General features: G+C 50.2%; 1 protein-coding gene across 1 annotated transcript; it reads left to right on the forward strand.

Annotated features, from left to right (window-relative positions):
* Positions 1-11: 11 nt before the first annotated feature.
* Positions 12-22,095, forward strand: HAUS2 (HAUS augmin like complex subunit 2). Its single transcript, XM_054972753.1, has 6 exons — positions 12-173; positions 6,301-6,393; positions 7,239-7,308; positions 18,996-19,128; positions 20,533-20,641; positions 21,294-22,095. The coding sequence occupies exons 1-6, from the start codon at positions 84-86 to the stop codon at positions 21,429-21,431; spliced, it is 633 nt and encodes a 210-aa protein (XP_054828728.1). The 5' UTR covers positions 12-83; the 3' UTR covers positions 21,432-22,095.
* Positions 22,096-22,383: the final 288 nt, after the last annotated feature.

The raw sequence follows: 22,383 nt of genomic DNA on the forward strand, positions 1-22,383 counted from the left end.
AAGGGGCGGGATTTCTTGCGTAATGGGTCGTGCGCAAGGCTGTTAAGGTCGGCGCCGGATTCAGAGGAGGAATTCTGTCTGTCATGGCCTTCTCCAATCCTTGGGATCCGGTGCAGCCCACGGCGGCTGGACTACTGCTGTCTCGCTGCCTGTCCTCCGGGGTGGTGTCGCAGGTGAGGGAGCCCGTCCGCTGTTCCCTCCTCTTCCTTCGTTCTTGGAGTGCCAGTTTATTCTCTCAAATTCATCTGTTTAGTCCAGCTCTTGAGACGTGGTTGCTATTTCCCCTTGATCAGGATTGCATATTATTAGGGTTCCAGAATGGGAAAAGTAGCCTGTATCTTTCCTAAGTGGTCTTAAAACAGTTGTAATAATTCTGGTAATAGTTTAGCGTTTGTTTTATAGTGCTTTTATCTCAATCCCAAAAGATTATTGTATCAAACTAAATCACATTGAATTTACTTCTCATGTATATAGGACTGGCATTTTTGAAAAAGGACTGGAACCTTTAGAATGTTTTAATTTTTCATGGAAATTCTATTATTTACTACTTAAAGTATTCATTTCTTACAGTTTTATTGTACAACCTTCATGAAACAAATATATTGTTATGCATGTTTAACATGAATGTTTACCATGAAGTAAATCCTGTTGAATTCAGTAGACCTTGCTTCCAGGTGAGTGTGTCTAGAGAACTCTGAAGCTGAATCCAGGTAAGATGGTGATGATGCTGTTGGAGGGAATGCAGTTTTGAATGGGATTGCTGTCCCTATCATCAGTGGAGTGCAACATTAGCTGAAGGATGCTGTTAAAAGCCTGGCAGTTTTCTGCTGGATCTGGGTCTCCTACTGAAGAAGCAGTGGCTACGACAACATAAAATGCTCCCCAACCCCAGTTTTGATTGGTTCCTTATTTGCAGATATCTCATCTGGCTGTACACATTCATGCTTCAATAACTTCAGACTGGATTACTGTAATGTGATCTACATGGGACATCTGTAGAAGATTATCATGAAGCCAACTAGAGGAAAATGTGATAGTGTGTCTGTTATTAGGGACCTGGCATTGGTACCTTAGCCCTTCACTGATTGCATGTTTGTTTCCAGGTCTGATTCAAGGTGCTGGTGCTTACTTTTAAATCCCTTCATTACTTGAGGTCCACATATTTGAAGGACTGCCTCTCTCTACATTATTGTGCAGTAGCTTCACTCTGTCCAATAAGATCTGTTGTCTGTGCCTTTTTGTCTAAGGCACATTGTGCTCAGCCTATGCTCAGGCTTTTTCGGTGGTTACCCCATGCTTGTGGAACACCCTCTTAGAAAAGGGAGGCTTCTGCCCTCCAGGCTTCCTTGCGAGCCTATCAAATGGAACTGTTCCAGAGAGCTTTGTGGACAGTCTGAGTTCTGGGCCAAAGGTAACATTTCCCTGGCTGTAAGCAGTTTTTAGACTGGTTATTTTAATGTAATTTTAAAGTTTTTATAGTTTAATGTTTGAACGTATACAGTTTTGCTGTAACTTACATTTATTGTTGATATTTGCCTTGGGTCCCAAACTGTCAAGAAGGGGGGCATATGAGTATTTTTCATTACTTAATTACAGTCAGTAAGCTGAAAGAACATTTACAGTGCAATCCTAAAAGAGTTACTCCAGTCTAAGCCCATTGAAATCAATGGGCTTAGACTGGAGTAACTCCTCTTAGGATTGCAATATTAGTTTAGACTACTGTAATTAATTGTATTTTGCTTGTATGAAAGTTTGTAAACAAGTACAAATACATAATGTCTTTATTAATTTATGTTTCTAAGATAGTGAGCACCTAACATAATTATTTTAAGGTATAGCCCAGTCCAGACCATGTATAGAGAATCCCTATGTTTTCAGCAGAACCCTCCCCCTCTGTGTTTGTGTGCATGCACACATGCATGTGTAGGTAGTACTATAGTTGTTAAGAGGAATGGGTGGTCTTTGTATGTCTCTTTGTCCCCTTTTAATTCACCTTCTCAAACAAATGCAACTTGATGGGGACATGGACAAACACACAGATCTCTCATTTCTGTTGACAGGCCATTGTGTTGCCACAGATCTGTGCATGGTAGAGGAGATTGTGCCCAATAAACTGTCCTGTATATGTGTGGATTTTCCTTAAATATTCCTAGAAGCATACTCTCCTCCAACAGCCTGTGTCCTATAGCACATACTTGAAGAGTATGAGTGGGCTGGGGTGGGGGCCCTTTTCCATGTTTTTTCTCTCCCAGTCTGCCCTGTGCATAGGATAAAATGAAGAAGAGGAGAATGGTGTAAGCTACTTTGGCCACCATTGGGGAGAAAGATGGGGCATAAATGTAAATGAAATCAATAAATAGTAAAGCTGAAGATGGGAGGCAGATAAAACGTAGCGTTTAGGATAGGAGAGCAGGGTGAGGATATGAGGATTGTTAGGAGGAGGGAAAGAAGAAATACTGTGAGGAAGGTGATAAAGGGGGAAATGAGGTGCCCCTCCCAAATGCTTGCAGGTTCCACACTGTGCAACGGGCTGGGCTGGCACCTGGCACCATGCAACGGGGCCATAGTTTTCCATGTAGAAGCTGACCAAGAAGGGAGGGATGGAAAGCTGAAGAGTATTGGCTGGTGTGGCAGGCAGGGGCGGTGGGAGAGAAGAGAAGGAAGCCAAAAAGGGGAGAGACTATGGGGGCTTTTAGGAAAGGGAAAGAAGAAACAGTGTGGGCAGGGAGTGATGCCCTTACAAGTTCTTGTGGGTTCCTACTCAGAACTCTCCCCTATAATAGCCATTCCATCCAGTCACTACAGCACAATGATCTATCTATCTATTATTGTTGTTATTTAAAACATTTTTTATGCTGCCTTTTCACTCAAACATTAAAATATTTCAACATTAAAATGATTTAAAATAAAGAATATCTAAAATCAACAATTCAATAAGAACATAAAAAAAGCACAAAACACAACCAGGGAGGAGGGCCAGTAACAGTTACTGGGGGTACATCAAACCATATTAAAAAGTCTTAACCCACTAGTGGAAGACAATGATAGAGGGAGACAAATGAGTCTCCTTGGCATGAGAATTCTAAAGTTGTGATGTCACAACCGATAAGTCTGTTTCTCAGGTTACCACCTGCCAAGTCTCAGATGGTGAAGGCATCCAAAGGAGGGCCTCCAGAGATGACCGGAGCAGATGGATAGATTTACATGGTAATGGGGTCCTTCAGGTGTGCCAGCCCCAAACCGTGTAGGGCTTTAACAGTCAGAACCAGCACCATGAATTGGACCCATGAAACAAACTAAGAACCAGTATAGATAGAATAAGACTGGGTGCAGCATTCTGAACCAATGGCAGCTACCAGACAGTCTTAAGGGCAGCCCCAGGTATAGTACATTGCAGTAATCTAATCTAGATGTTACCAGGATGTGGCAAGATCTTTCCTGCCCAGGAAGAGCTGCAGCAGGCTTACCAGCCAAAACTCATGAAGGACACCCCAGCCACTGCTGCCACCTGTTTATCCAACTGGAGGTCTGAATCCAGCAGCATCCACAAGCTCTGAACCTGTTCCTTTAGGAGAATTGCAACTCCATCCAGAATAAGGGATATCTCATTTCCTGGGTCAATCCTTCCCCCACACCAGTAGCACCTCTATTTTGTTGGGATCAATCAATCTTTATTAAAAACGGTCCTTGACTAGCATAAAATATAACAGCATTCATATACTCAAATTCTAAAACTGTAGATTTTAACTCCCATATTAATGAATATAATACACAAATTAAAATGCAATGTTAACATTTAATAACAACAACATTCAATTTATATACCGTCCTTCAGGGCAACTTAATACCCATTCAGAGTAGTTTACAAAGTATGTTATTACTAGCAACCAAGCCTATTTTTTTTAAAAAACGGGCTCTAGAAAAGGAAGCGCCCTCCAGAGAGATGGGCTGCCTTGCCTGGCCTTCCCGCCACCTCGGGGCCCTCCGAAGGGACAGGCCACCTCACCTGGGCTTCCAGCCGGGGCAGCACCCTCTGGAGGCCCACCAGGATAAAAGGTGAGTTGTCACCAATACAGCTTGCCTTTTATATAATAGGATTATCCCCACAGTCATCACTTTGTGAGGTGGGTGGGGCTGAGTGAGCTCTAGAAGAGCTGTGACTGACCCAAGGTCACCCGGTTGGCTTCAGGTGGAGAAGTGGGGAATCAAACCCGGTTCTCCAGATGAGAGTCCTGCTGCTCATAACCACTACACCAATAAAATTATTATGCCTTCATTAGCTGATGGATTTTATAAACTGCCATGAAAAACTTTGCACTACACGCTGTAACCTTTGTTAATGTTAATAATGTTCTGGTGTACACTAATTTCAAATGACCAGCGTACCTATTAAGTAAAAGGAGGATGAACTTAATACGAATTTCTTGATAGAAGCGGGGGGGGGGGGGGGATGAAATAAAACGTGTTCTGTGGTTTCAGTCTCCACATTACTGCAAGGGCATAACCTATTTTCAATCAGAACCTTTTTATATCGCCCCTCTAAAACTGCAGAGAGAAAGACATGGTTTCTCGCAAGGGAAAATGCCCTCTTATGACAGGGTATCTCCAAACGGGAGAGACAGGTGGCCGGAGAAAGCACATAGCTAGAACCATCTGCAGCCGAAAAAGTTGGTGACCTCTCCAAATCAGCTTGCCACTCAATATCCAGCACCCTCTGCTTCAAAGTTTGTTTTGCCTATTCATACCCCAGCTCCAGAACAGGAGAGAAACCCAGACTCTCCAATTTATTTTTGATGGCCTTTAGCCATGCAGATTCATAGCTGTCATCAAGGATCAAAGGAGTTAAGTAAACCCCTGGATTTAAATTTAACTTTAACAATAGGTTGAATGAGGCAAGGCACACTCTGGCCCCTATTTTTACCATGCCAGTTTCCAAACATAAATCAGCATTTGAAACACAATGAGGCAATTGGAGAGCAGATCTCAAGAATTTTGATTGTCCTCGTTCCAGAGGTGCAAAACATGAGAAAGGTGGCCCTAACATAGTCCCATATAGTAACTGTATTTTGATCCCATTTTGTTGGGATCAAGTTTCAGTTTGTTAGCCCTCATCAATCTCAAAACTGCCTCCAGGCACCTTTTCATTGTTTCCATTGCCTTCCTGGGATCTGCTAGAAGCTTGAGATAGGGCAGTGTGACATCTGCATATTGATAACAGTGCTGCACAAAACTCCAGATGACCTCTCCCAGCAGCTGTACATAGATGCTGAAAAGCATATGGGACAGAGTAGAATCTTGTGAGACCTCATAGGTCAAAGGCCAACCGTGAGGAGCAGCAGTCCCCCAGCATCACATTCTGAAATCTACCTTTGATGTAGGACCGAAACCACCACAGAACAGTGTCTCCCAATCCCAATTCCAAAAGGTGGTCCTGAAGGATATCATGAACATTGATATCAAAAGTCACTGAGGTGTCCAAGGGAGGTTGCATTCCCCCTGTCCATCTCCCAGCATAGGTCATCCACCAGAGCAACCAAGGCTATTTCAGTCTCATAACCAGGTGTGAAACCAGATTGGCATAGATCCAAACAATCCGCTTCATTCAGGAATCTGTGAAGTTGCCCAGCCAACACTTGTTCGATCACCTTGCTCGAGAATGGTACATTTGAGACTGGACAATAGTTATATAACTCTCCCAGGTCCAGAGTAAATTTCCTCTGGAGTGAATGCACTATTGCCCACTTTAAGGCAGGCGTGAGCACCCCTTCTCTCTGGGAGGCATTTACCATCTCCCGGATTGAGTGCACTACCCCCTCGCCAGCACATTTAAGCAGCCAGGATGGGCAATGATCATACAAGCAGGTAGTAGATCTCAAACTTCTAGGAATCCTGTCCACATTCTCAGACTGGACAAGCTAACAGTTACCACACACAACTGGACAAATAGGTACTCTGGGACCGTCTGATTATTTCACTGCTAAAGTAGAGTTCAACTTTGTCTAAAAGTTAATGCCTGCATTTGCATGCTTTCCTCTTCCTTTTCTGCATCCTTTTTCTTTTGTATTGTCTGTTTCATATTGTAGGTGTTACTTTGAATTGTAAATCACTATGAATATGATAGTTGAAAGGCAGTATATAAAATTAAATATATCAAATATTTTCTCAGGATTAAGGCCCGCTGAGTTCATTGGGGATTACAATAATGTTATTATTGTTATTTATAATCCATCTCCAAGAGACCTGAGTTGCCTGTGAGTTGTTGCATTTTGTTTATAGTGAATTTTTATATTTCCGTAACAGGAAGTTCTGGATATATGTGGTAAACCAGGTCCTTGCTTTGTTCATCTCTCAGAGGCAGAACAAATTTTAAACCACCAAGCTGAAATCAATCAGGTAAAATAATCTTTTGGTACTTATGTCCAAAGTCCTTCTGGTGATGAAGTATAAATATCTTTTCCTCTGAATTATAAATGTAATGTGATATATTGGTGAAATGGCACTTTAGCAACAGAAATCAACAGCTTTAAAAGAGAATGTAGAGCAATTAACTTTTCATCTAGTGTACAAATACTGTTTTGACATTTGAAGTCCTATCCATTTGATCACCTAGATTTCCCATTTACCTTTTTTTCTTGTTGCTTGGTGGTGGTTCCAAAGACCTGTGGCATTGGAAAATCTCCCTTTTTCTCAAAGACTTCTCAGATCATTTCACTTCATTTTCTCAAGCGCACACATTCTACAATTAGGTAATCTGTTATGGTTCTATAGCATGGCTATTCACAGTTGCATTAGTTACAAATATATCTTCCACCTAGTACAGAAACAGCAGCAAACCATTCTAGATTATGAAAACACAAGGCCTCTTCCTGCCTCTTTAATCCATTTTAGGGATTGTCCTAATGTTTAGGAATTTCTAGCTTCATAAAAAATATCTGAAGAAATGCCTCGCCTTTTCAACAGGAAATGCCAACAGTTGACAAACAGAAGTGGACTAGAAGATTGAAGCCAAAGCTCTTACTAGAGTTGGAACTTACTTATAGAAGAGATTATACTCTTTTGAAAGGCAATGCAGTGAGCAGATGCCTAATAAACTACCCAATTATAGTGGCTCTTACAAACACTGAATTAATCTGCATTTAAGAGCTTGAAGGTGGTGTATGTCTCACATTCATTTGCACGACCAGTGGCAAGCGACTGAGTATTGCATGGAATCTAAATGTCTGTTTCTTTGCCTATAGAATAACCTGGATACTGAAATCCTACAGATGGAAAAAGAAACAGCAGACGTTGCTCACTCATTCTATCTGAGTAAGTATTTCTTTGTTGAAGGCAATTGTTTGATCTTCCAGGAGCTTTCAATGCTGGGATTAATTTCAGATCCACCTTGACTGAGCTACCTGTTTTCTGGTCACTGCATGTATAACTTATAGGGTGCTTGGTTAAGTATTATCTCTGGGACGATTTTAGTCACTGCTGACCAAGCATTTTTATGTATTATTTTTAATTTATTTACATTATTTATGATCTACCCTTCTCACTGAGACTCAAGGTGCATTACACGTTGTAAGTCAATATGATCAGTGGCTGTGACATTTAATAAACAATACAATAGGGTATTTATTTGCCAAATAGCATCTAGTGACCAAACTGTAACAGTTTGGGAAGATCTCATAAAGATATAGAAATGGTAGCCCTTACTGGCAGAAGTAACCCAAAAACCAAGAAATGTCTTTTATAAGATGTCTTTTATAATGTCAGGGCTTGCCGCCGCTGCCGCTGGGCGTGGCACTGGGCGGTCTGCTCCTGACGTCACAGGGGGGCCAGGGATTCTGCAGGACCCTGCTCTGTGGAAGGAGGGGCAGTATACCTCACCCAGACTCCCTCTCAGTCCACTCGCTGGCCTGCTCAACCTGGCCTGCTTACCCTCTGCGTCCTCCTTCATCTCCTCCTTCCAGAACTCTCCTCCAAACCTCCACCCTTGCATCTTACTGCTCTCACTCCACATCATCACTCCTCACTCACACCCACCACCACAGGGCTCTTCCCAGCCAGCTTTTATAGGGCTTCCTTCTACTGCCCCACCCCTCTTCCAGCCTGGCCTTGGGCTGCACCAAGCAGTTGCAGCTGGGGTAGCTGATCTGGCCCCACTGACCAGCACCAGCTGTGCCTTGTTCTCTGGCTGCCCAGCCTCCCTGCCTTGGCTGATTGCTGAAGGCATGTCCAGCTGCAGTCCCCTGGCTAGCAGCCCAGCCTCCCTGGCAGAGCTGATGGCTGAAGGTGGGTCCAGCTGCGGCTCCTTGGCTGGTTGCCCAGGGCTTCCTGCAGAGTGCCTCCAATAGCCCCACCTGGAGTGGCTTGGCTTTTGGCAACTCCTGGGCCAGGCTACTATTTTCTAGCTGGGGCATGGCTTTGGGTTGTTGGGGCTGCTGCTGCTTCTCCTCCTCAGGTAAGGTCTTTGGGTGGGTGACTGCTGGGCTCCCAGTCCCTCTGCCCTTGCCCCCTTCCGCCTTGCCTAGCCCCCTTTCCCTTCCTAGGGGAGTGGGACTCGCTGGCCTCTCTCTGTCTCCCTCTGCCTCCTGAGGCCCTGGGCTTTTGCCCCTTGCCCCTGGCACCGGCAGGTTCTGGCTCCATTTGCCTGTGGGAGGGGTTGACCTGCTGTACCCCAGCTGCCCCCTCTGCCTGCCAGTCAGACCGGTTGACCTGCTGTCAGCTGGCTGACCAGTTGACCTGCTGTCTGCTGGCTGCCCCCTCTGTTTGCCCGTCAGCCCGGCTGACCCGCTGTTCCCTCCTACCAAGTCTGGGGGCTGGGACCCAGACCCCGGACACACACCCCCGCTTAGCTTTGAGTTGTGGGGGTCAGGGTCAGACTCAAACATGCGGGACATGAAGTCCGCATCCACATGCTGCGCCCCCTTGCGGTACTTGATGGTGAACCGGAAGGGGAGGAGGGAGAGGTACCACCGCAGCACACGGGGGTTGTGTGCCTTCATGTGGTGGAGCCACTGCAGGGGCGCATGGTCCGTTAGTAGGACAAAGGGATTATTGGCCAGGTAGTATTGCAGGGCCCCCACTGCCCACTTGACCGCTAGGGCCTCCCGCTCCACTGTTGCATAGCGCCTCTCTGCGGGCTGCAGCTTCCGACTCAGGAAGAGGATGGGGACGTCGGTTCCGTCACGTTCCTGAGTCAGGACTGCCCCAAGGCCGGTGTCAGAAGCGTCTGTGGCCAGCGTAAAGGGTCGGTCAAAGTCCGGGTTCCACAGGGCTGTGGTATTAGAGAGGGCTGACCGCAGGTCCTTGAAAGCTGCTTCTAGTGCTGGGGTCCACCGGACTTGGTTGGGCAGCCCCTTCTTTAAGCAGTCTGTCAGGGGGGCGGCTCGGGAGGCAAAGTGGGGGATGAACCGCCCGTAATACCCCAGTAGTCCCAGGAAACGTCGGACCTGCTTCTTGGTCCGGGGCTGGGGGGCATCAGCTATTGAGGCCACCTTGTCTGGTGGTGGGCGAACTCGGCCTCCCCCGACCACAAAGCCCAGGTACTGGAGTTCCTGGAACCCTAGGTGGCTCTTCTTTGGGTTAGCCCGTAGTCCGGCTCGCTGGAGGGCCCTCATGACAGCTTCCAAGTGTTGGAGGTGGGTGGGCCAGTCCGGGCTGAAGATGATGATGTCATCTATGTACGCCATTGCATACGCCCGGCACTCTCCCAGCACTTGGTCCACCAGCCGCTGAAACGTGGCTGCTGCCCCGTGTAGACCAAACGGCATCTTCTTGAACTGGAAGAGGCCTCGTGGGGTGGCAAAGGCTGTCTTCTCCCGGTCCGCTGGCCGCACGGGCACTTGCCAGTAGCCCTTCGTCAAGTCTAGGGCCGACAGGTAGCGGGCGGACCCTAGGTGGTCTACCAACACATCTGCTCGGGGCATGGGGTATGCATCGAACTGGGCCACCTTATTCAGTTCGCGATAGTCGATGCAGAATCGGGTGGTCCCATCCGGCTTGGGCACCAAGACTATCGGGCTCCTCCAAGCGCTTCGCGAGGGCTCGATTACCCCAAGCCTGAGCATCTCGTCGGTCTCCTTCTCCACTGCCTCCCACCGCTTCCTGGGGATGGGGCTCCAGGTAGCCCGGGCTGTCTGCCCCGGGTCCGTTGGAATGGCATGTTGGATCAGGCTCGTGCTGCCCGGCCTGCGGGAGAAGACCCCGGGAATCCGAGCCCAGAGGTCTTGTAGCTGGGCCCTCTGAGCTGGGTCGAGCTGAGGGTCCACCTTGGGCTCCTCAAACTCCGGGGCATCAGTGGTCCAAGGCAGCACACTGTCAGGGAGCTCTAGCGGGTCCTCAGCCACGCCGCACTCCTCTTTTGGGCGCTCGTGCCACTGCTTTAGGAGGTTCACATGCAGGGTCTTCCGCCGACGCCGGCCGACCCCACACTGGACTTCGTAGGTGGTGGGGCCCAGCACCCTTCGAATCTGGTAGGGACCCCTCCATGGGTCCCCTTCCTCTCTTGGGAACACCGAGTGGTGCACGAGGACCTCCTCTCCGGCCTGGAAAGTCCTCATCCGCGCACCCCGGTCATAGGCGGCCTTTTGCTTTGACTGGGTGCGAGTCAGTCTGCGATTTGCCTCCGCTTGGGACTGTTGCACCCGGTCACGGAGCCGGCTCACGTACTCCTGTATGGGGGGCGCGGGGCTGCTGGCCCGGGGCCCCCAGCGTTCCGTCAGCCGGGAGAGCATCCCCCTTGGCTTGCGCCCATATAGCAGCTCGAATGGGCTGAAGCCAGTGGAGGCCTGCGTGGTCTCCCGGAGGGCGAACATGAGCGGGTCGATGTACAAGTCCCACTGGTGAGGCTTGTCCCGCGTCATCTTCTTCAGGGCCTCCTTGACAGTCTGGTTCAGCCGCTCTGCCAACCCGTCTGTTTGAGGGTGGTACGCCGAGGTGAACACCTGCCGGATCCCCAAATTCCGGCAGAGCTGACGCATGGCTGTGGCACGGAACGGGCCCCCCCGATCCGTCAAAATTTCATCTGGCAGCCCCACCATCGCGAAAAACTTGGACAGGGCCCGTACCATCCCCGGGGTCTGCATGGTCTTCAGCGGGATGACCTCGGGGAACCGTGTGGCATAGTCCACAATCACCAGGGCAAAGCGATGGCCCCGGGGTGTGCGTGGCAGCGGTCCGATGAAGTCCATTGCGATGCGTTGGAAGGGCGTCTCCATGACGGGCAGCGGGGAGAGGGGGGCCTTCGGCGGGCGGCGGGCTGCCACCTGCTGGCAGGTGGGACACGAGCGGCAGTGGGCCTTCACGTCTGCATTCACGGAGGGCCAGAAGAATTGCTTAAGAACCTTCCTCAGGGTCTTGTGGTGCCCGAGGTGCCCGGCCCAAGCATGCTCATGGGCCGTGCGGAGGACTTCCGCCCGATAGGCTGCTGGCACAAGTAGTTGGCGGACCTCCCCCTGGCCATTTGGGGCACGAGCTATGCGAACCCAGACCCCTCCTTGCTTCTCGATGCGAGGGAGCCGTTGGGACCTCCGTTCATCCCGCACTTGCTCCTCCTCACGAGCGGCTCTCTCTCGCAAGCGCTGCAAGGACTCATCTGCCCCTTGGGCATCACGGAATGGGCGGTCTGCCAGGGTTCCAGTTGGGCCTCCCGTCCGTGGTTCTGCCCCTGGCCTGGTGGAGGGACCCTCTCCCGGGTCGTTGGCCTCCTCCACTTGCAGAGCGGTGGCAACTTGTGGGCCTGTCACTTCCCCTGCCGCCTTCAGCCGAGACCCGGCGGTCCCTGGGGTGTCTCTTCCCAATTTCTTCGCTGCCTGCTGGAGGAGCCTGAAGAAACCTGGGGCATCTCTTCCCAGCAGTATTGGTACGGGTAGGTGAGCTAACTGGGCAACTTCCATTTGGTGGCGGACCCCTAGGTACTCTATCGTGATTAGGGCCGTAGGGTACGGCTGGGTGCGGCCCATCACATCCGTCACCGGGATCCAGCGGTACACTGGGGTGGCAGCTGGGAGGAGCTGGGGCCGAATTGCTGAGACTGCACTCCCAGAGTCCAACAGGGCTTGTAGGATCAGCCGGCCTATCTTCACGGTGGCGCATAGACTCTGCACCTGCTTGCCAGGCGGTGGGTTATTTTCCCAAACGAGGGCTCAAACCCTTGGCAAGGCCTCAGTGAGCACGCCGGCTTGCCTCTGCAGCTCCGCTGTCTGTGCTAGTTCTACTGGAGCGGCTGGGTAGGCTGCCTCCAGCTTTCCCCACATCCTATCCTGGCGTTCCTCCAGCCACGGTCCAAGCTCCGCTGGGGCGGCGGCCTTGGGAGGCCGCCCCTTGACTGGTGCCTGCGTTGGAACGTCTCTCCCCGTACGGGCCACCAACTTGTCAGGGCTTGCCGCCGCTGCCGCTGGGCGTGGCACTGGGCGGTCTGCTCCTGACGTCACAGGGGGGCCAGGGATTCTGCAGGACCCTGCTCTGTGGAAGGAGGGGCGGTATACCTCACCCAGACTCCCTCTCAGTCCACTCGCTGGCCTGCTCAACCTGGCCTGCTTACCCTCTGCGTCCTCCTTCATCTCCTCCTTCCAGAACTCTCCTCCAAACCTCCACCCTTGCATCTTACTGCTCTCACTCCACATCATCACTCCTCACTCACACCCACCACCACAGGGCTCTTCCCAGCCAGCTTTTATAGGGCTTCCTTCTACTGCCCCACCCCTCTTCCAGCCTGGCCTTGGGCTGCACCAAGCAGTTGCAGCTGGGGTAGCTGATCTGGCCCCACTGACCAGCACCAGCTGTGCCTTGTTCTCTGGCTGCCCAGCCTCCCTGCCTTGGCTGATTGCTGAAGGCATGTCCAGCTGCAGTCCCCTGGCTAGCAGCCCAGCCTCCCTGGCAGAGCTGATGGCTGAAGGTGGGTCCAGCTGCGGCTCCTTGGCTGGTTGCCCAGGGCTTCCTGCAGAGTGCCTCCAATAGCCCCACCTGGAGTGGCTTGGCTTTTGGCAACTCCTGGGCCAGGCTACTATTTTCTAGCTGGGGCATGGCTTTGGGTTGTTGGGGCTGCTGCTGCTTCTCCTCCTCAGGTAAGGTCTTTGGGTGGGTGACTGCTGGGCTCCCAGTCCCTCTGCCCTTGCCCCCTTCCGCCTTGCCTAGCCCCCTTTCCCTTCCTAGGGGAGTGGGACTCGCTGGCCTCTCTCTGTCTCCCTCTGCCTCCTGAGGCCCTGGGCTTTTGCCCCTTGCCCCTGGCACCGGCAGGTTCTGGCTCCATTTGCCTGTGGGAGGGGTTGACCTGCTGTACCCCAGCTGCCCCCTCTGCCTGCCAGTCAGACCGGTTGACCTGCTGTCAGCTGGCTGACCAGTTGACCTGCTGTCTGCTGGCTGCCCCCTCTGTTTGCCCGTCAGCCCGGCTGACCCGCTGTTCCCTCCTACCAAGTCTGGGGGCTGGGACCCAGACCCCGGACACACACCCCCGCTTAGCTTTGAGTTGTGGGGGTCAGGGTCAGACTCAAACATGCGGGACATGAAGTCCGCATCCACATGCTGCGCCCCCTTGCGGTACTTGATGGTGAACCGGAAGGGGAGGAGGGAGAGGTACCACCGCAGCACACGGGGGTTGTGTGCCTTCATGTGGTGGAGCCACTGCAGGGGCGCATGGTCCGTTAGTAGGACAAAGGGATTATTGGCCAGGTAGTATTGCAGGGCCCCCACTGCCCACTTGACCGCTAGGGCCTCCCGCTCCACTGTTGCATAGCGCCTCTCTGCGGGCTGCAGCTTCCGACTCAGGAAGAGGATGGGGACGTCGGTTCCGTCACGTTCCTGAGTCAGGACTGCCCCAAGGCCGGTGTCAGAAGCGTCTGTGGCCAGCGTAAAGGGTCGGTCAAAGTCCGGGTTCCACAGGGCTGTGGTATTAGAGAGGGCTGACCGCAGGTCCTTGAAAGCTGCTTCTAGTGCTGGGGTCCACCGGACTTGGTTGGGCAGCCCCTTCTTTAAGCAGTCTGTCAGGGGGGCGGCTCGGGAGGCAAAGTGGGGGATGAACCGCCCGTAATACCCCAGTAGTCCCAGGAAACGTCGGACCTGCTTCTTGGTCCGGGGCTGGGGGGCATCAGCTATTGAGGCCACCTTGTCTGGTGGTGGGCGAACTCGGCCTCCCCCGACCACAAAGCCCAGGTACTGGAGTTCCTGGAACCCTAGGTGGCTCTTCTTTGGGTTAGCCCGTAGTCCGGCTCGCTGGAGGGCCCTCATGACAGCTTCCAAGTGTTGGAGGTGGGTGGGCCAGTCCGGGCTGAAGATGATGATGTCATCTATGTACGCCATTGCATACGCCCGGCACTCTCCCAGCACTTGGTCCACCAGCCGCTGAAACGTGGCTGCTGCCCCGTGTAGACCAAACGGCATCTTCTTGAACTGGAAGAGGCCTCGTGGGGTGGCAAAGGCTGTCTTCTCCCGGTCCGCTGGCCGCACGGGCACTTGCCAGTAGCCCTTCGTCAAGTCTAGGGCCGACAGGTAGCGGGCGGACCCTAGGTGGTCTACCAACACATCTGCTCGGGGCATGGGGTATGCATCGAACTGGGCCACCTTATTCAGTTCGCGATAGTCGATGCAGAATCGGGTGGTCCCATCCGGCTTGGGCACCAAGACTATCGGGCTCCTCCAAGCGCTTCGCGAGGGCTCGATTACCCCAAGCCTGAGCATCTCGTCGGTCTCCTTCTCCACTGCCTCCCACCGCTTCCTGGGGATGGGGCTCCAGGTAGCCCGGGCTGTCTGCCCCGGGTCCGTTGGAATGGCATGTTGGATCAGGCTCGTGCTGCCCGGCCTGCGGGAGAAGACCCCGGGAATCCGAGCCCAGAGGTCTTGTAGCTGGGCCCTCTGAGCTGGGTCGAGCTGAGGGTCCACCTTGGGCTCCTCAAACTCCGGGGCATCAGTGGTCCAAGGCAGCACACTGTCAGGGAGCTCTAGCGGGTCCTCAGCCACGCCGCACTCCTCTTTTGGGCGCTCGTGCCACTGCTTTAGGAGGTTCACATGCAGGGTCTTCCGCCGACGCCGGCCGACCCCACACTGGACTTCGTAGGTGGTGGGGCCCAGCACCCTTCGAATCTGGTAGGGACCCCTCCATGGGTCCCCTTCCTCTCTTGGGAACACCGAGTGGTGCACGAGGACCTCCTCTCCGGCCTGGAAAGTCCTCATCCGCGCACCCCGGTCATAGGCGGCCTTTTGCTTTGACTGGGTGCGAGTCAGTCTGCGATTTGCCTCCGCTTGGGACTGTTGCACCCGGTCACGGAGCCGGCTCACGTACTCCTGTATGGGGGGCGCGGGGCTGCTGGCCCGGGGCCCCCAGCGTTCCGTCAGCCGGGAGAGCATCCCCCTTGGCTTGCGCCCATATAGCAGCTCGAATGGGCTGAAGCCAGTGGAGGCCTGCGTGGTCTCCCGGAGGGCGAACATGAGCGGGTCGATGTACAAGTCCCACTGGTGAGGCTTGTCCCGCGTCATCTTCTTCAGGGCCTCCTTGACAGTCTGGTTCAGCCGCTCTGCCAACCCGTCTGTTTGAGGGTGGTACGCCGAGGTGAACACCTGCCGGATCCCCAAATTCCGGCAGAGCTGACGCATGGCTGTGGCACGGAACGGGCCCCCCCGATCCGTCAAAATTTCATCTGGCAGCCCCACCATCGCGAAAAACTTGGACAGGGCCCGTACCATCCCCGGGGTCTGCATGGTCTTCAGCGGGATGACCTCGGGGAACCGTGTGGCATAGTCCACAATCACCAGGGCAAAGCGATGGCCCCGGGGTGTGCGTGGCAGCGGTCCGATGAAGTCCATTGCGATGCGTTGGAAGGGCGTCTCCATGACGGGCAGCGGGGAGAGGGGGGCCTTCGGCGGGCGGCGGGCTGCCACCTGCTGGCAGGTGGGACACGAGCGGCAGTGGGCCTTCACGTCTGCATTCACGGAGGGCCAGAAGAATTGCTTAAGAACCTTCCTCAGGGTCTTGTGGTGCCCGAGGTGCCCGGCCCAAGCATGCTCATGGGCCGTGCGGAGGACTTCCGCCCGATAGGCTGCTGGCACAAGTAGTTGGCGGACCTCCCCCTGGCCATTTGGGGCACGAGCTATGCGAACCCAGACCCCTCCTTGCTTCTCGATGCGAGGGAGCCGTTGGGACCTCCGTTCATCCCGCACTTGCTCCTCCTCACGAGCGGCTCTCTCTCGCAAGCGCTGCAAGGACTCATCTGCCCCTTGGGCATCACGGAATGGGCGGTCTGCCAGGGTTCCAGTTGGGCCTCCCGTCCGTGGTTCTGCCCCTGGCCTGGTGGAGGGACCCTCTCCCGGGTCGTTGGCCTCCTCCACTTGCAGAGCGGTGGCAACTTGTGGGCCTGTCACTTCCCCTGCCGCCTTCAGCCGAGACCCGGCGGTCCCTGGGGTGTCTCTTCCCAATTTCTTCGCTGCCTGCTGGAGGAGCCTGAAGAAACCTGGGGCATCTCTTCCCAGCAGTATTGGTACGGGTAGGTGAGCTAACTGGGCAACTTCCATTTGGTGGCGGACCCCTAGGTACTCTATCGTGATTAGGGCCGTAGGGTACGGCTGGGTGCGGCCCATCACATCCGTCACCGGGATCCAGCGGTACACTGGGGTGGCAGCTGGGAGGAGCTGGGGCCGAATTGCTGAGACTGCACTCCCAGAGTCCAACAGGGCTTGTAGGATCAGCCGGCCTATCTTCACGGTGGCGCATAGACTCTGCACCTGCTTGCCAGGCGGTGGGTTATTTTCCCAAACGAGGGCTCAAACCCTTGGCAAGGCCTCAGTGAGCACGCCGGCTTGCCTCTGCAGCTCCGCTGTCTGTGCTAGTTCTACTGGAGCGGCTGGGTAGGCTGCCTCCAGCTTTCCCCACATCCTATCCTGGCGTTCCTCCAGCCACGGTCCAAGCTCCGCTGGGGCGGCGGCCTTGGGAGGCCGCCCCTTGACTGGTGCCTGCGTTGGAACGTCTCTCCCCGTACGGGCCACCAACTTGTCAGGGCTTGCCGCCGCTGCCGCTGGGCGTGGCACTGGGCGGTCTGCTCCTGACGTCACAGGGGGGCCAGGGATTCTGCAGGACCCTGCTCTGTGGAAGGAGGGGCGGTATACCTCACCCAGACTCCCTCTCAGTCCACTCGCTGGCCTGCTCAACCTGGCCTGCTTACCCTCTGCGTCCTCCTTCATCTCCTCCTTCCAGAACTCTCCTCCAAACCTCCACCCTTGCATCTTACTGCTCTCACTCCACATCATCACTCCTCACTCACACCCACCACCACAGGGCTCTTCCCAGCCAGCTTTTATAGGGCTTCCTTCTACTGCCCCACCCCTCTTCCAGCCTGGCCTTGGGCTGCACCAAGCAGTTGCAGCTGGGGTAGCTGATCTGGCCCCACTGACCAGCACCAGCTGTGCCTTGTTCTCTGGCTGCCCAGCCTCCCTGCCTTGGCTGATTGCTGAAGGCATGTCCAGCTGCAGTCCCCTGGCTAGCAGCCCAGCCTCCCTGGCAGAGCTGATGGCTGAAGGTGGGTCCAGCTGCGGCTCCTTGGCTGGTTGCCCAGGGCTTCCTGCAGAGTGCCTCCAATAGCCCCACCTGGAGTGGCTTGGCTTTTGGCAACTCCTGGGCCAGGCTACTATTTTCTAGCTGGGGCATGGCTTTGGGTTGTTGGGGCTGCTGCTGCTTCTCCTCCTCAGGTAAGGTCTTTGGGTGGGTGACTGCTGGGCTCCCAGTCCCTCTGCCCTTGCCCCCTTCCGCCTTGCCTAGCCCCCTTTCCCTTCCTAGGGGAGTGGGACTCGCTGGCCTCTCTCTGTCTCCCTCTGCCTCCTGAGGCCCTGGGCTTTTGCCCCTTGCCCCTGGCACCGGCAGGTTCTGGCTCCATTTGCCTGTGGGAGGGGTTGACCTGCTGTACCCCAGCTGCCCCCTCTGCCTGCCAGTCAGACCGGTTGACCTGCTGTCAGCTGGCTGACCAGTTGACCTGCTGTCTGCTGGCTGCCCCCTCTGTTTGCCCGTCAGCCCGGCTGACCCGCTGTTCCCTCCTACCAAGTCTGGGGGCTGGGACCCAGACCCCGGACATATAAATCTTATAAGATTTATAAGATGTCTTTTATAAATGCATGTGTATATACCTGCATTTAAATAAATAAGGTCCTGTGTTCTTATAACTGATCTTTTCTAAGACATAATGTCTTTAAAAAAAACCTTTTATTTCCCATTTATAATAATTTGTTCTTCTACACAATTGCTTTCGGCCTGAATTATATTTCTCGATTGCCGTGATCCTCAAAATTATTCTCATCAGGAATAAGTCCAGTGCATAGTAATCTATTAATACTGGATTAATGGTCTTTTTTCAGCCACTTGTTTCCAATTGCTCAGTTTGTTAAAGAACCCCTTGTAAGAGCCCATGGAACCCCAATATCTGACAGGGAACACTATTGTTCTTTTATTTCTTGCTGCTGTTTTCTTCTGAGTCTTCTTGCACAATAATAATAGCATTCAATTTATGTGAGGTGGGTGGGGCTGAGAGAGCTCCTAGAAGCTGTGACTGACCCAAGGTCACACAGCTGGCTTCAAGTGGAAGAGTGGGGAATCAAACCCATTTCTTCAGATTAGAGTCCCGCGCTCCTAACCACTACACCAAACTGACACAATAGTGTCTTGACACAATTTTCAGAATACTAGTTTTTTAGATGTTTAGTTATTTAGGTTTTTGTTACAAAAATAAAGGTTAACACAATTTACTATCAGTAATTTTACAAACATGTACCTTTGAAAAAAACAGATAATGACTTAGATACACTGGAGTTCTTCCACAGAAGGAAGGAGTTCCTCCCACAGACCATGACTTTCTTGTCTCTCCCATCCCAAGGCATTTTAAAATCCTATTCTTGGGGCCATTTCTGTTTGCTGTGTGTAGGGGCCAAGAAATCAGGCTGTGCAGGCAGAACTTCCTCGTGTGAAAAAGTTCCAAAGGACATAAAGTGAAGTAGAAGAAGATTTAACTTTGACAGACTTCTCTTATCTTGTATAGCTCAAAAATGCCAAATTGTTCAAGGGATGAACAGGCACCTAGAAGCAGTGTTGAAAGAGAAAAGAATTCTTAGGCAAAGGCTAATGAAACCATTGTGTCAGGACAGTCTGCCCATTGAAGCTGTCTTCCACAGGTAAGCCATTAACAAGTAGTTCAATCTATATTTAAATTGCTTCTTCTACAAATGAAATAAAGTGATGACACGATCCAATTTCAAATAATATTGCAATTTGGGTTTTTAAAAAAATGTAGATCCTGCTTTCCCCCCCTAATTGGGCCAGAAAAGTTGATTATCATATTCTCCCCTTTTCCACCTTATCCGCACAACAAAAATGTTGTGGGCTGAGATCTTGTGATTGGCCCAAGATTATCTGCAAGTTTTCATGGCAAATCAGGGATTCAAACCTGGGTTTCCCAGTTCAACAGTCTAACCGTTCAACGGTCCAACCGTTATGCCATGCTGATTTTCTTCATCATACTTAGAGGTTCCAAACCCAATTACAGCATTATTGTAAACAGTTGAAAAGGGAAACCTACAGCAGCCAGTTTCAGCTATCAAATGTTTTCTTTAAATGATGAATTTTATATAACTTTCAGAAAGTGAAGAATGTTGCCAAACCTTATTTTAACTGTGTTTTTAATGTAATTTTATGCTTGTTTTTGTTTTATATTGTAAGCTTCCTTGAGTTCCTCTAGAAGGAAAGGCAGCTAAGAAATGTCTTAAGTAAAATAAAATAATAAATATTCACTCCACACCCTTAAGAAAGCAAGGAGACAGTTCCTATTTCTGCTTGAGAAATTTGGTTAGTAGATGCTCTCAGGATTTTTCCTCCATATCTTAACAAGTATGTGTATTAAGATATTTCCATGTTAGTTTTAGTAGTAGTGTAACAATTACTTTGCACATATTCAAAATACATGTAACTGTGAAATTTTAGACATGTAGTTTTAGATGGGTAACAGTGTTGGTCTGCAGTAGAACAACAGAATTTGAGTATGGCATCTTAGAGATTTTATTTATTTATTTATTTATTTTCAATTTATATACCGCCCATCCCCAGGGGCTCTGGGCGGTGAACAGTTAAAATCGATAAAAACAAAAACTAAAATCAATATACAAATAATAAAACAGGATTTTCAGGGTGTAAGCTTGCGAGTGAGAGCTCCCTTCTTCAAAAGCCTGTATCTGAAGAAGGGAGTTCTCACTCTCAAAAGCTTGTATCCTTTAGCAATATAGAACCCTTATGAACATGAAACCCTTATGAATATTCCTACATCTTATATCACAGGTCCTTAGAGCTGTTTAGTATAATAATGCTTTTTGCATACATTTGTTGAAATTGTTCTTGATCTAGGCATATTTCAAACTTGGGAGGAGAATTTTTTTCTTTGCCTGAATATTAAGCTTTAATATGAATGGTGATATTTATTTGGTCCACTAGATATGATTTTTTAAACTATAGAATTTAAGTGTTAATTTTTTTACTTTAAGTTTCACAATTACATGTCTTACCTGCATTTTTTTCTTGTTCTTCAGGTATGCTGTAGAGCTGTTAGCACTGGCAATGGCTTTCATTGAAAAATTAGAAGCTCATCTAATAACAATAAGGAGCATTCCTCAAATACCTCTGAACATAAAGAACATGGTTTGTAGCCAGACAATTTTAGTTGTAATTTTTTTAGTAGTAATGTTCCTCTCAACAGTTTATAGCTGGCTTAAAGTTATGACTAAGTACGAATTTTGAGCTTGAAATTCCAAGTTTAAATTTTCTTGGTCCCAGAATAGTGGCCTATCTTCCAGTTCTGAGTTATGATGAGACAATGCATGCAAGAGAACGAAGTAAAACTTAGCATCCCCTATAAAGAGAGGGACTATGTTCATCCTTCTCACACTGAAGCAATGTGAAGGTATGTTGCTCTGGGGTGTGTGACAAATATTGATGCAGTTATACTTTGTTTTTTACTAGAACAGCTTTCTTTTCAGTGCAATTCTAAGAAGAGTTATTCCAGTCTAAGCCCATTGATTTCAATGGACTTACACTGGAGTAACTCTTCTTAGGAGTCGCAGTTTAGCATTAGACTAGGATCTGGCAGGCCCGTGTTCAAAACCACATTCTACCATGAAGCTTGCTGGGTGACCTTCAGCCAGCATCTCTTGCACTCTCAGGTTCACCTACCTCACAGGGTTGTTGCAAAGTTAAAATGAGGAAGGGAAAAATACATCAGCTTGAGTTCCTTAGCAGAATGGCAGGAGATAAATGCACTAGTTAAATAAAATGTCTTTACATTATATTCCAGGACAGCGCACTAGCAAAGATGGATTTGTTGGTGACAGAGACTGAAGAACTGGCAGAACAAATACTGGAATGGAGAGAAAAACAAAAAGGAATTTTTTGTGACAATTCTCAGCTGACTATAGAATCAACTCCCCACTAACACACTCTTTATTTCTCCCTTCTCCTCCCATTTTTCCCAGACAGAATGCAAGATAACAGAGTGGCTGTTTAACAGTTTTATAAGATAAATACAGCACAGATGCATTTTATTCTTGTTCTCAAATATGCAACTATTTGTCTTACCTTCTGAAATAAATATTTGTAAGTGCAGTTAATGTTAAGTAGGAGTGTCCACTGAGATGTTAAATGACTTCTTCAGGCCATTGGCCATTTAGAATTCCCTGAAGAATATTTTAATACAGCAATCCTGTTGACATTGTTTAGCATCAACTTGATGTACCGATGTCCAATATTTATAGTGTGACTAACTGTGCAATCCTAAACAGAGTTACTCCAGTCTAAGCCCATTGAAATCAGTGAGCTTAGACTGGAGTAACTCTGTTTCGGATTGCCTTGTAAACAGTTTAATACTACCCATTTCTACAAGTGAGGATTTTTTAAAATGTTGTATTGAAATTCAGTAGCGCTAATAGGCTATAAAGTGAGAGTTATCACCATGAACTGCAGGCCCTGCCCCTTTTTGTATAGTAAATAAATTTTTTAAAGTTTCTGTGATTTTCCTATAGTGCTCTTTAAATGGGTTTTAGCTGTCTGTATTAAATATAGGAAATACTATATTAATGAAAATATTAAATATAAATTGTTGGGTAGTTACAAAGCCTGGTTTCATAAATCATCTGCTTTGTAATTCTGATTTCCCTTTGAATCTGTACATACTTATCACACACAAAATGGGATTTACTGCATAAATTCTCTGCTATGAACACTGCTCAGTAGCCACTATTCATATCAGCTGTTGGGTGAATGTGTTTATGGCAAAAATGACACTTGCACATTTTTTCAAATGATAGAAGTCTCTGCACAGATTTTACCTTCAGGAAAAAATGCTATATACAAAAACAGCCTTCCTATGTGTTCTTTGAATTTCTGAA

This window comes from Eublepharis macularius, chromosome 2 (assembly GCF_028583425.1).
Source record: "Eublepharis macularius isolate TG4126 chromosome 2, MPM_Emac_v1.0, whole genome shotgun sequence".
NCBI lineage: Eukaryota > Metazoa > Chordata > Lepidosauria > Squamata > Eublepharidae > Eublepharis > Eublepharis macularius.

What these genes read in the sequence shown, in the direction of transcription:
- HAUS2 (XM_054972753.1), top strand. Translation starts at nt 84, where the DNA reads ATGGCCTTCTCCAATCCTTGGGATCCGGTGCAGCCCACGGCGGCTGGA. An exon ending in CCTCCGGGGTGGTGTCGCAG is followed by an intron (nt 174 to 6,300) that starts GTGAGGGAGCCC and finishes TTTCCGTAACAG; the next exon opens with GAAGTTCTGGATATATGTGG. An exon ending in ACCAAGCTGAAATCAATCAG is followed by an intron (nt 6,394 to 7,238) that starts GTAAAATAATCT and finishes CTTTGCCTATAG; the next exon opens with AATAACCTGGATACTGAAAT.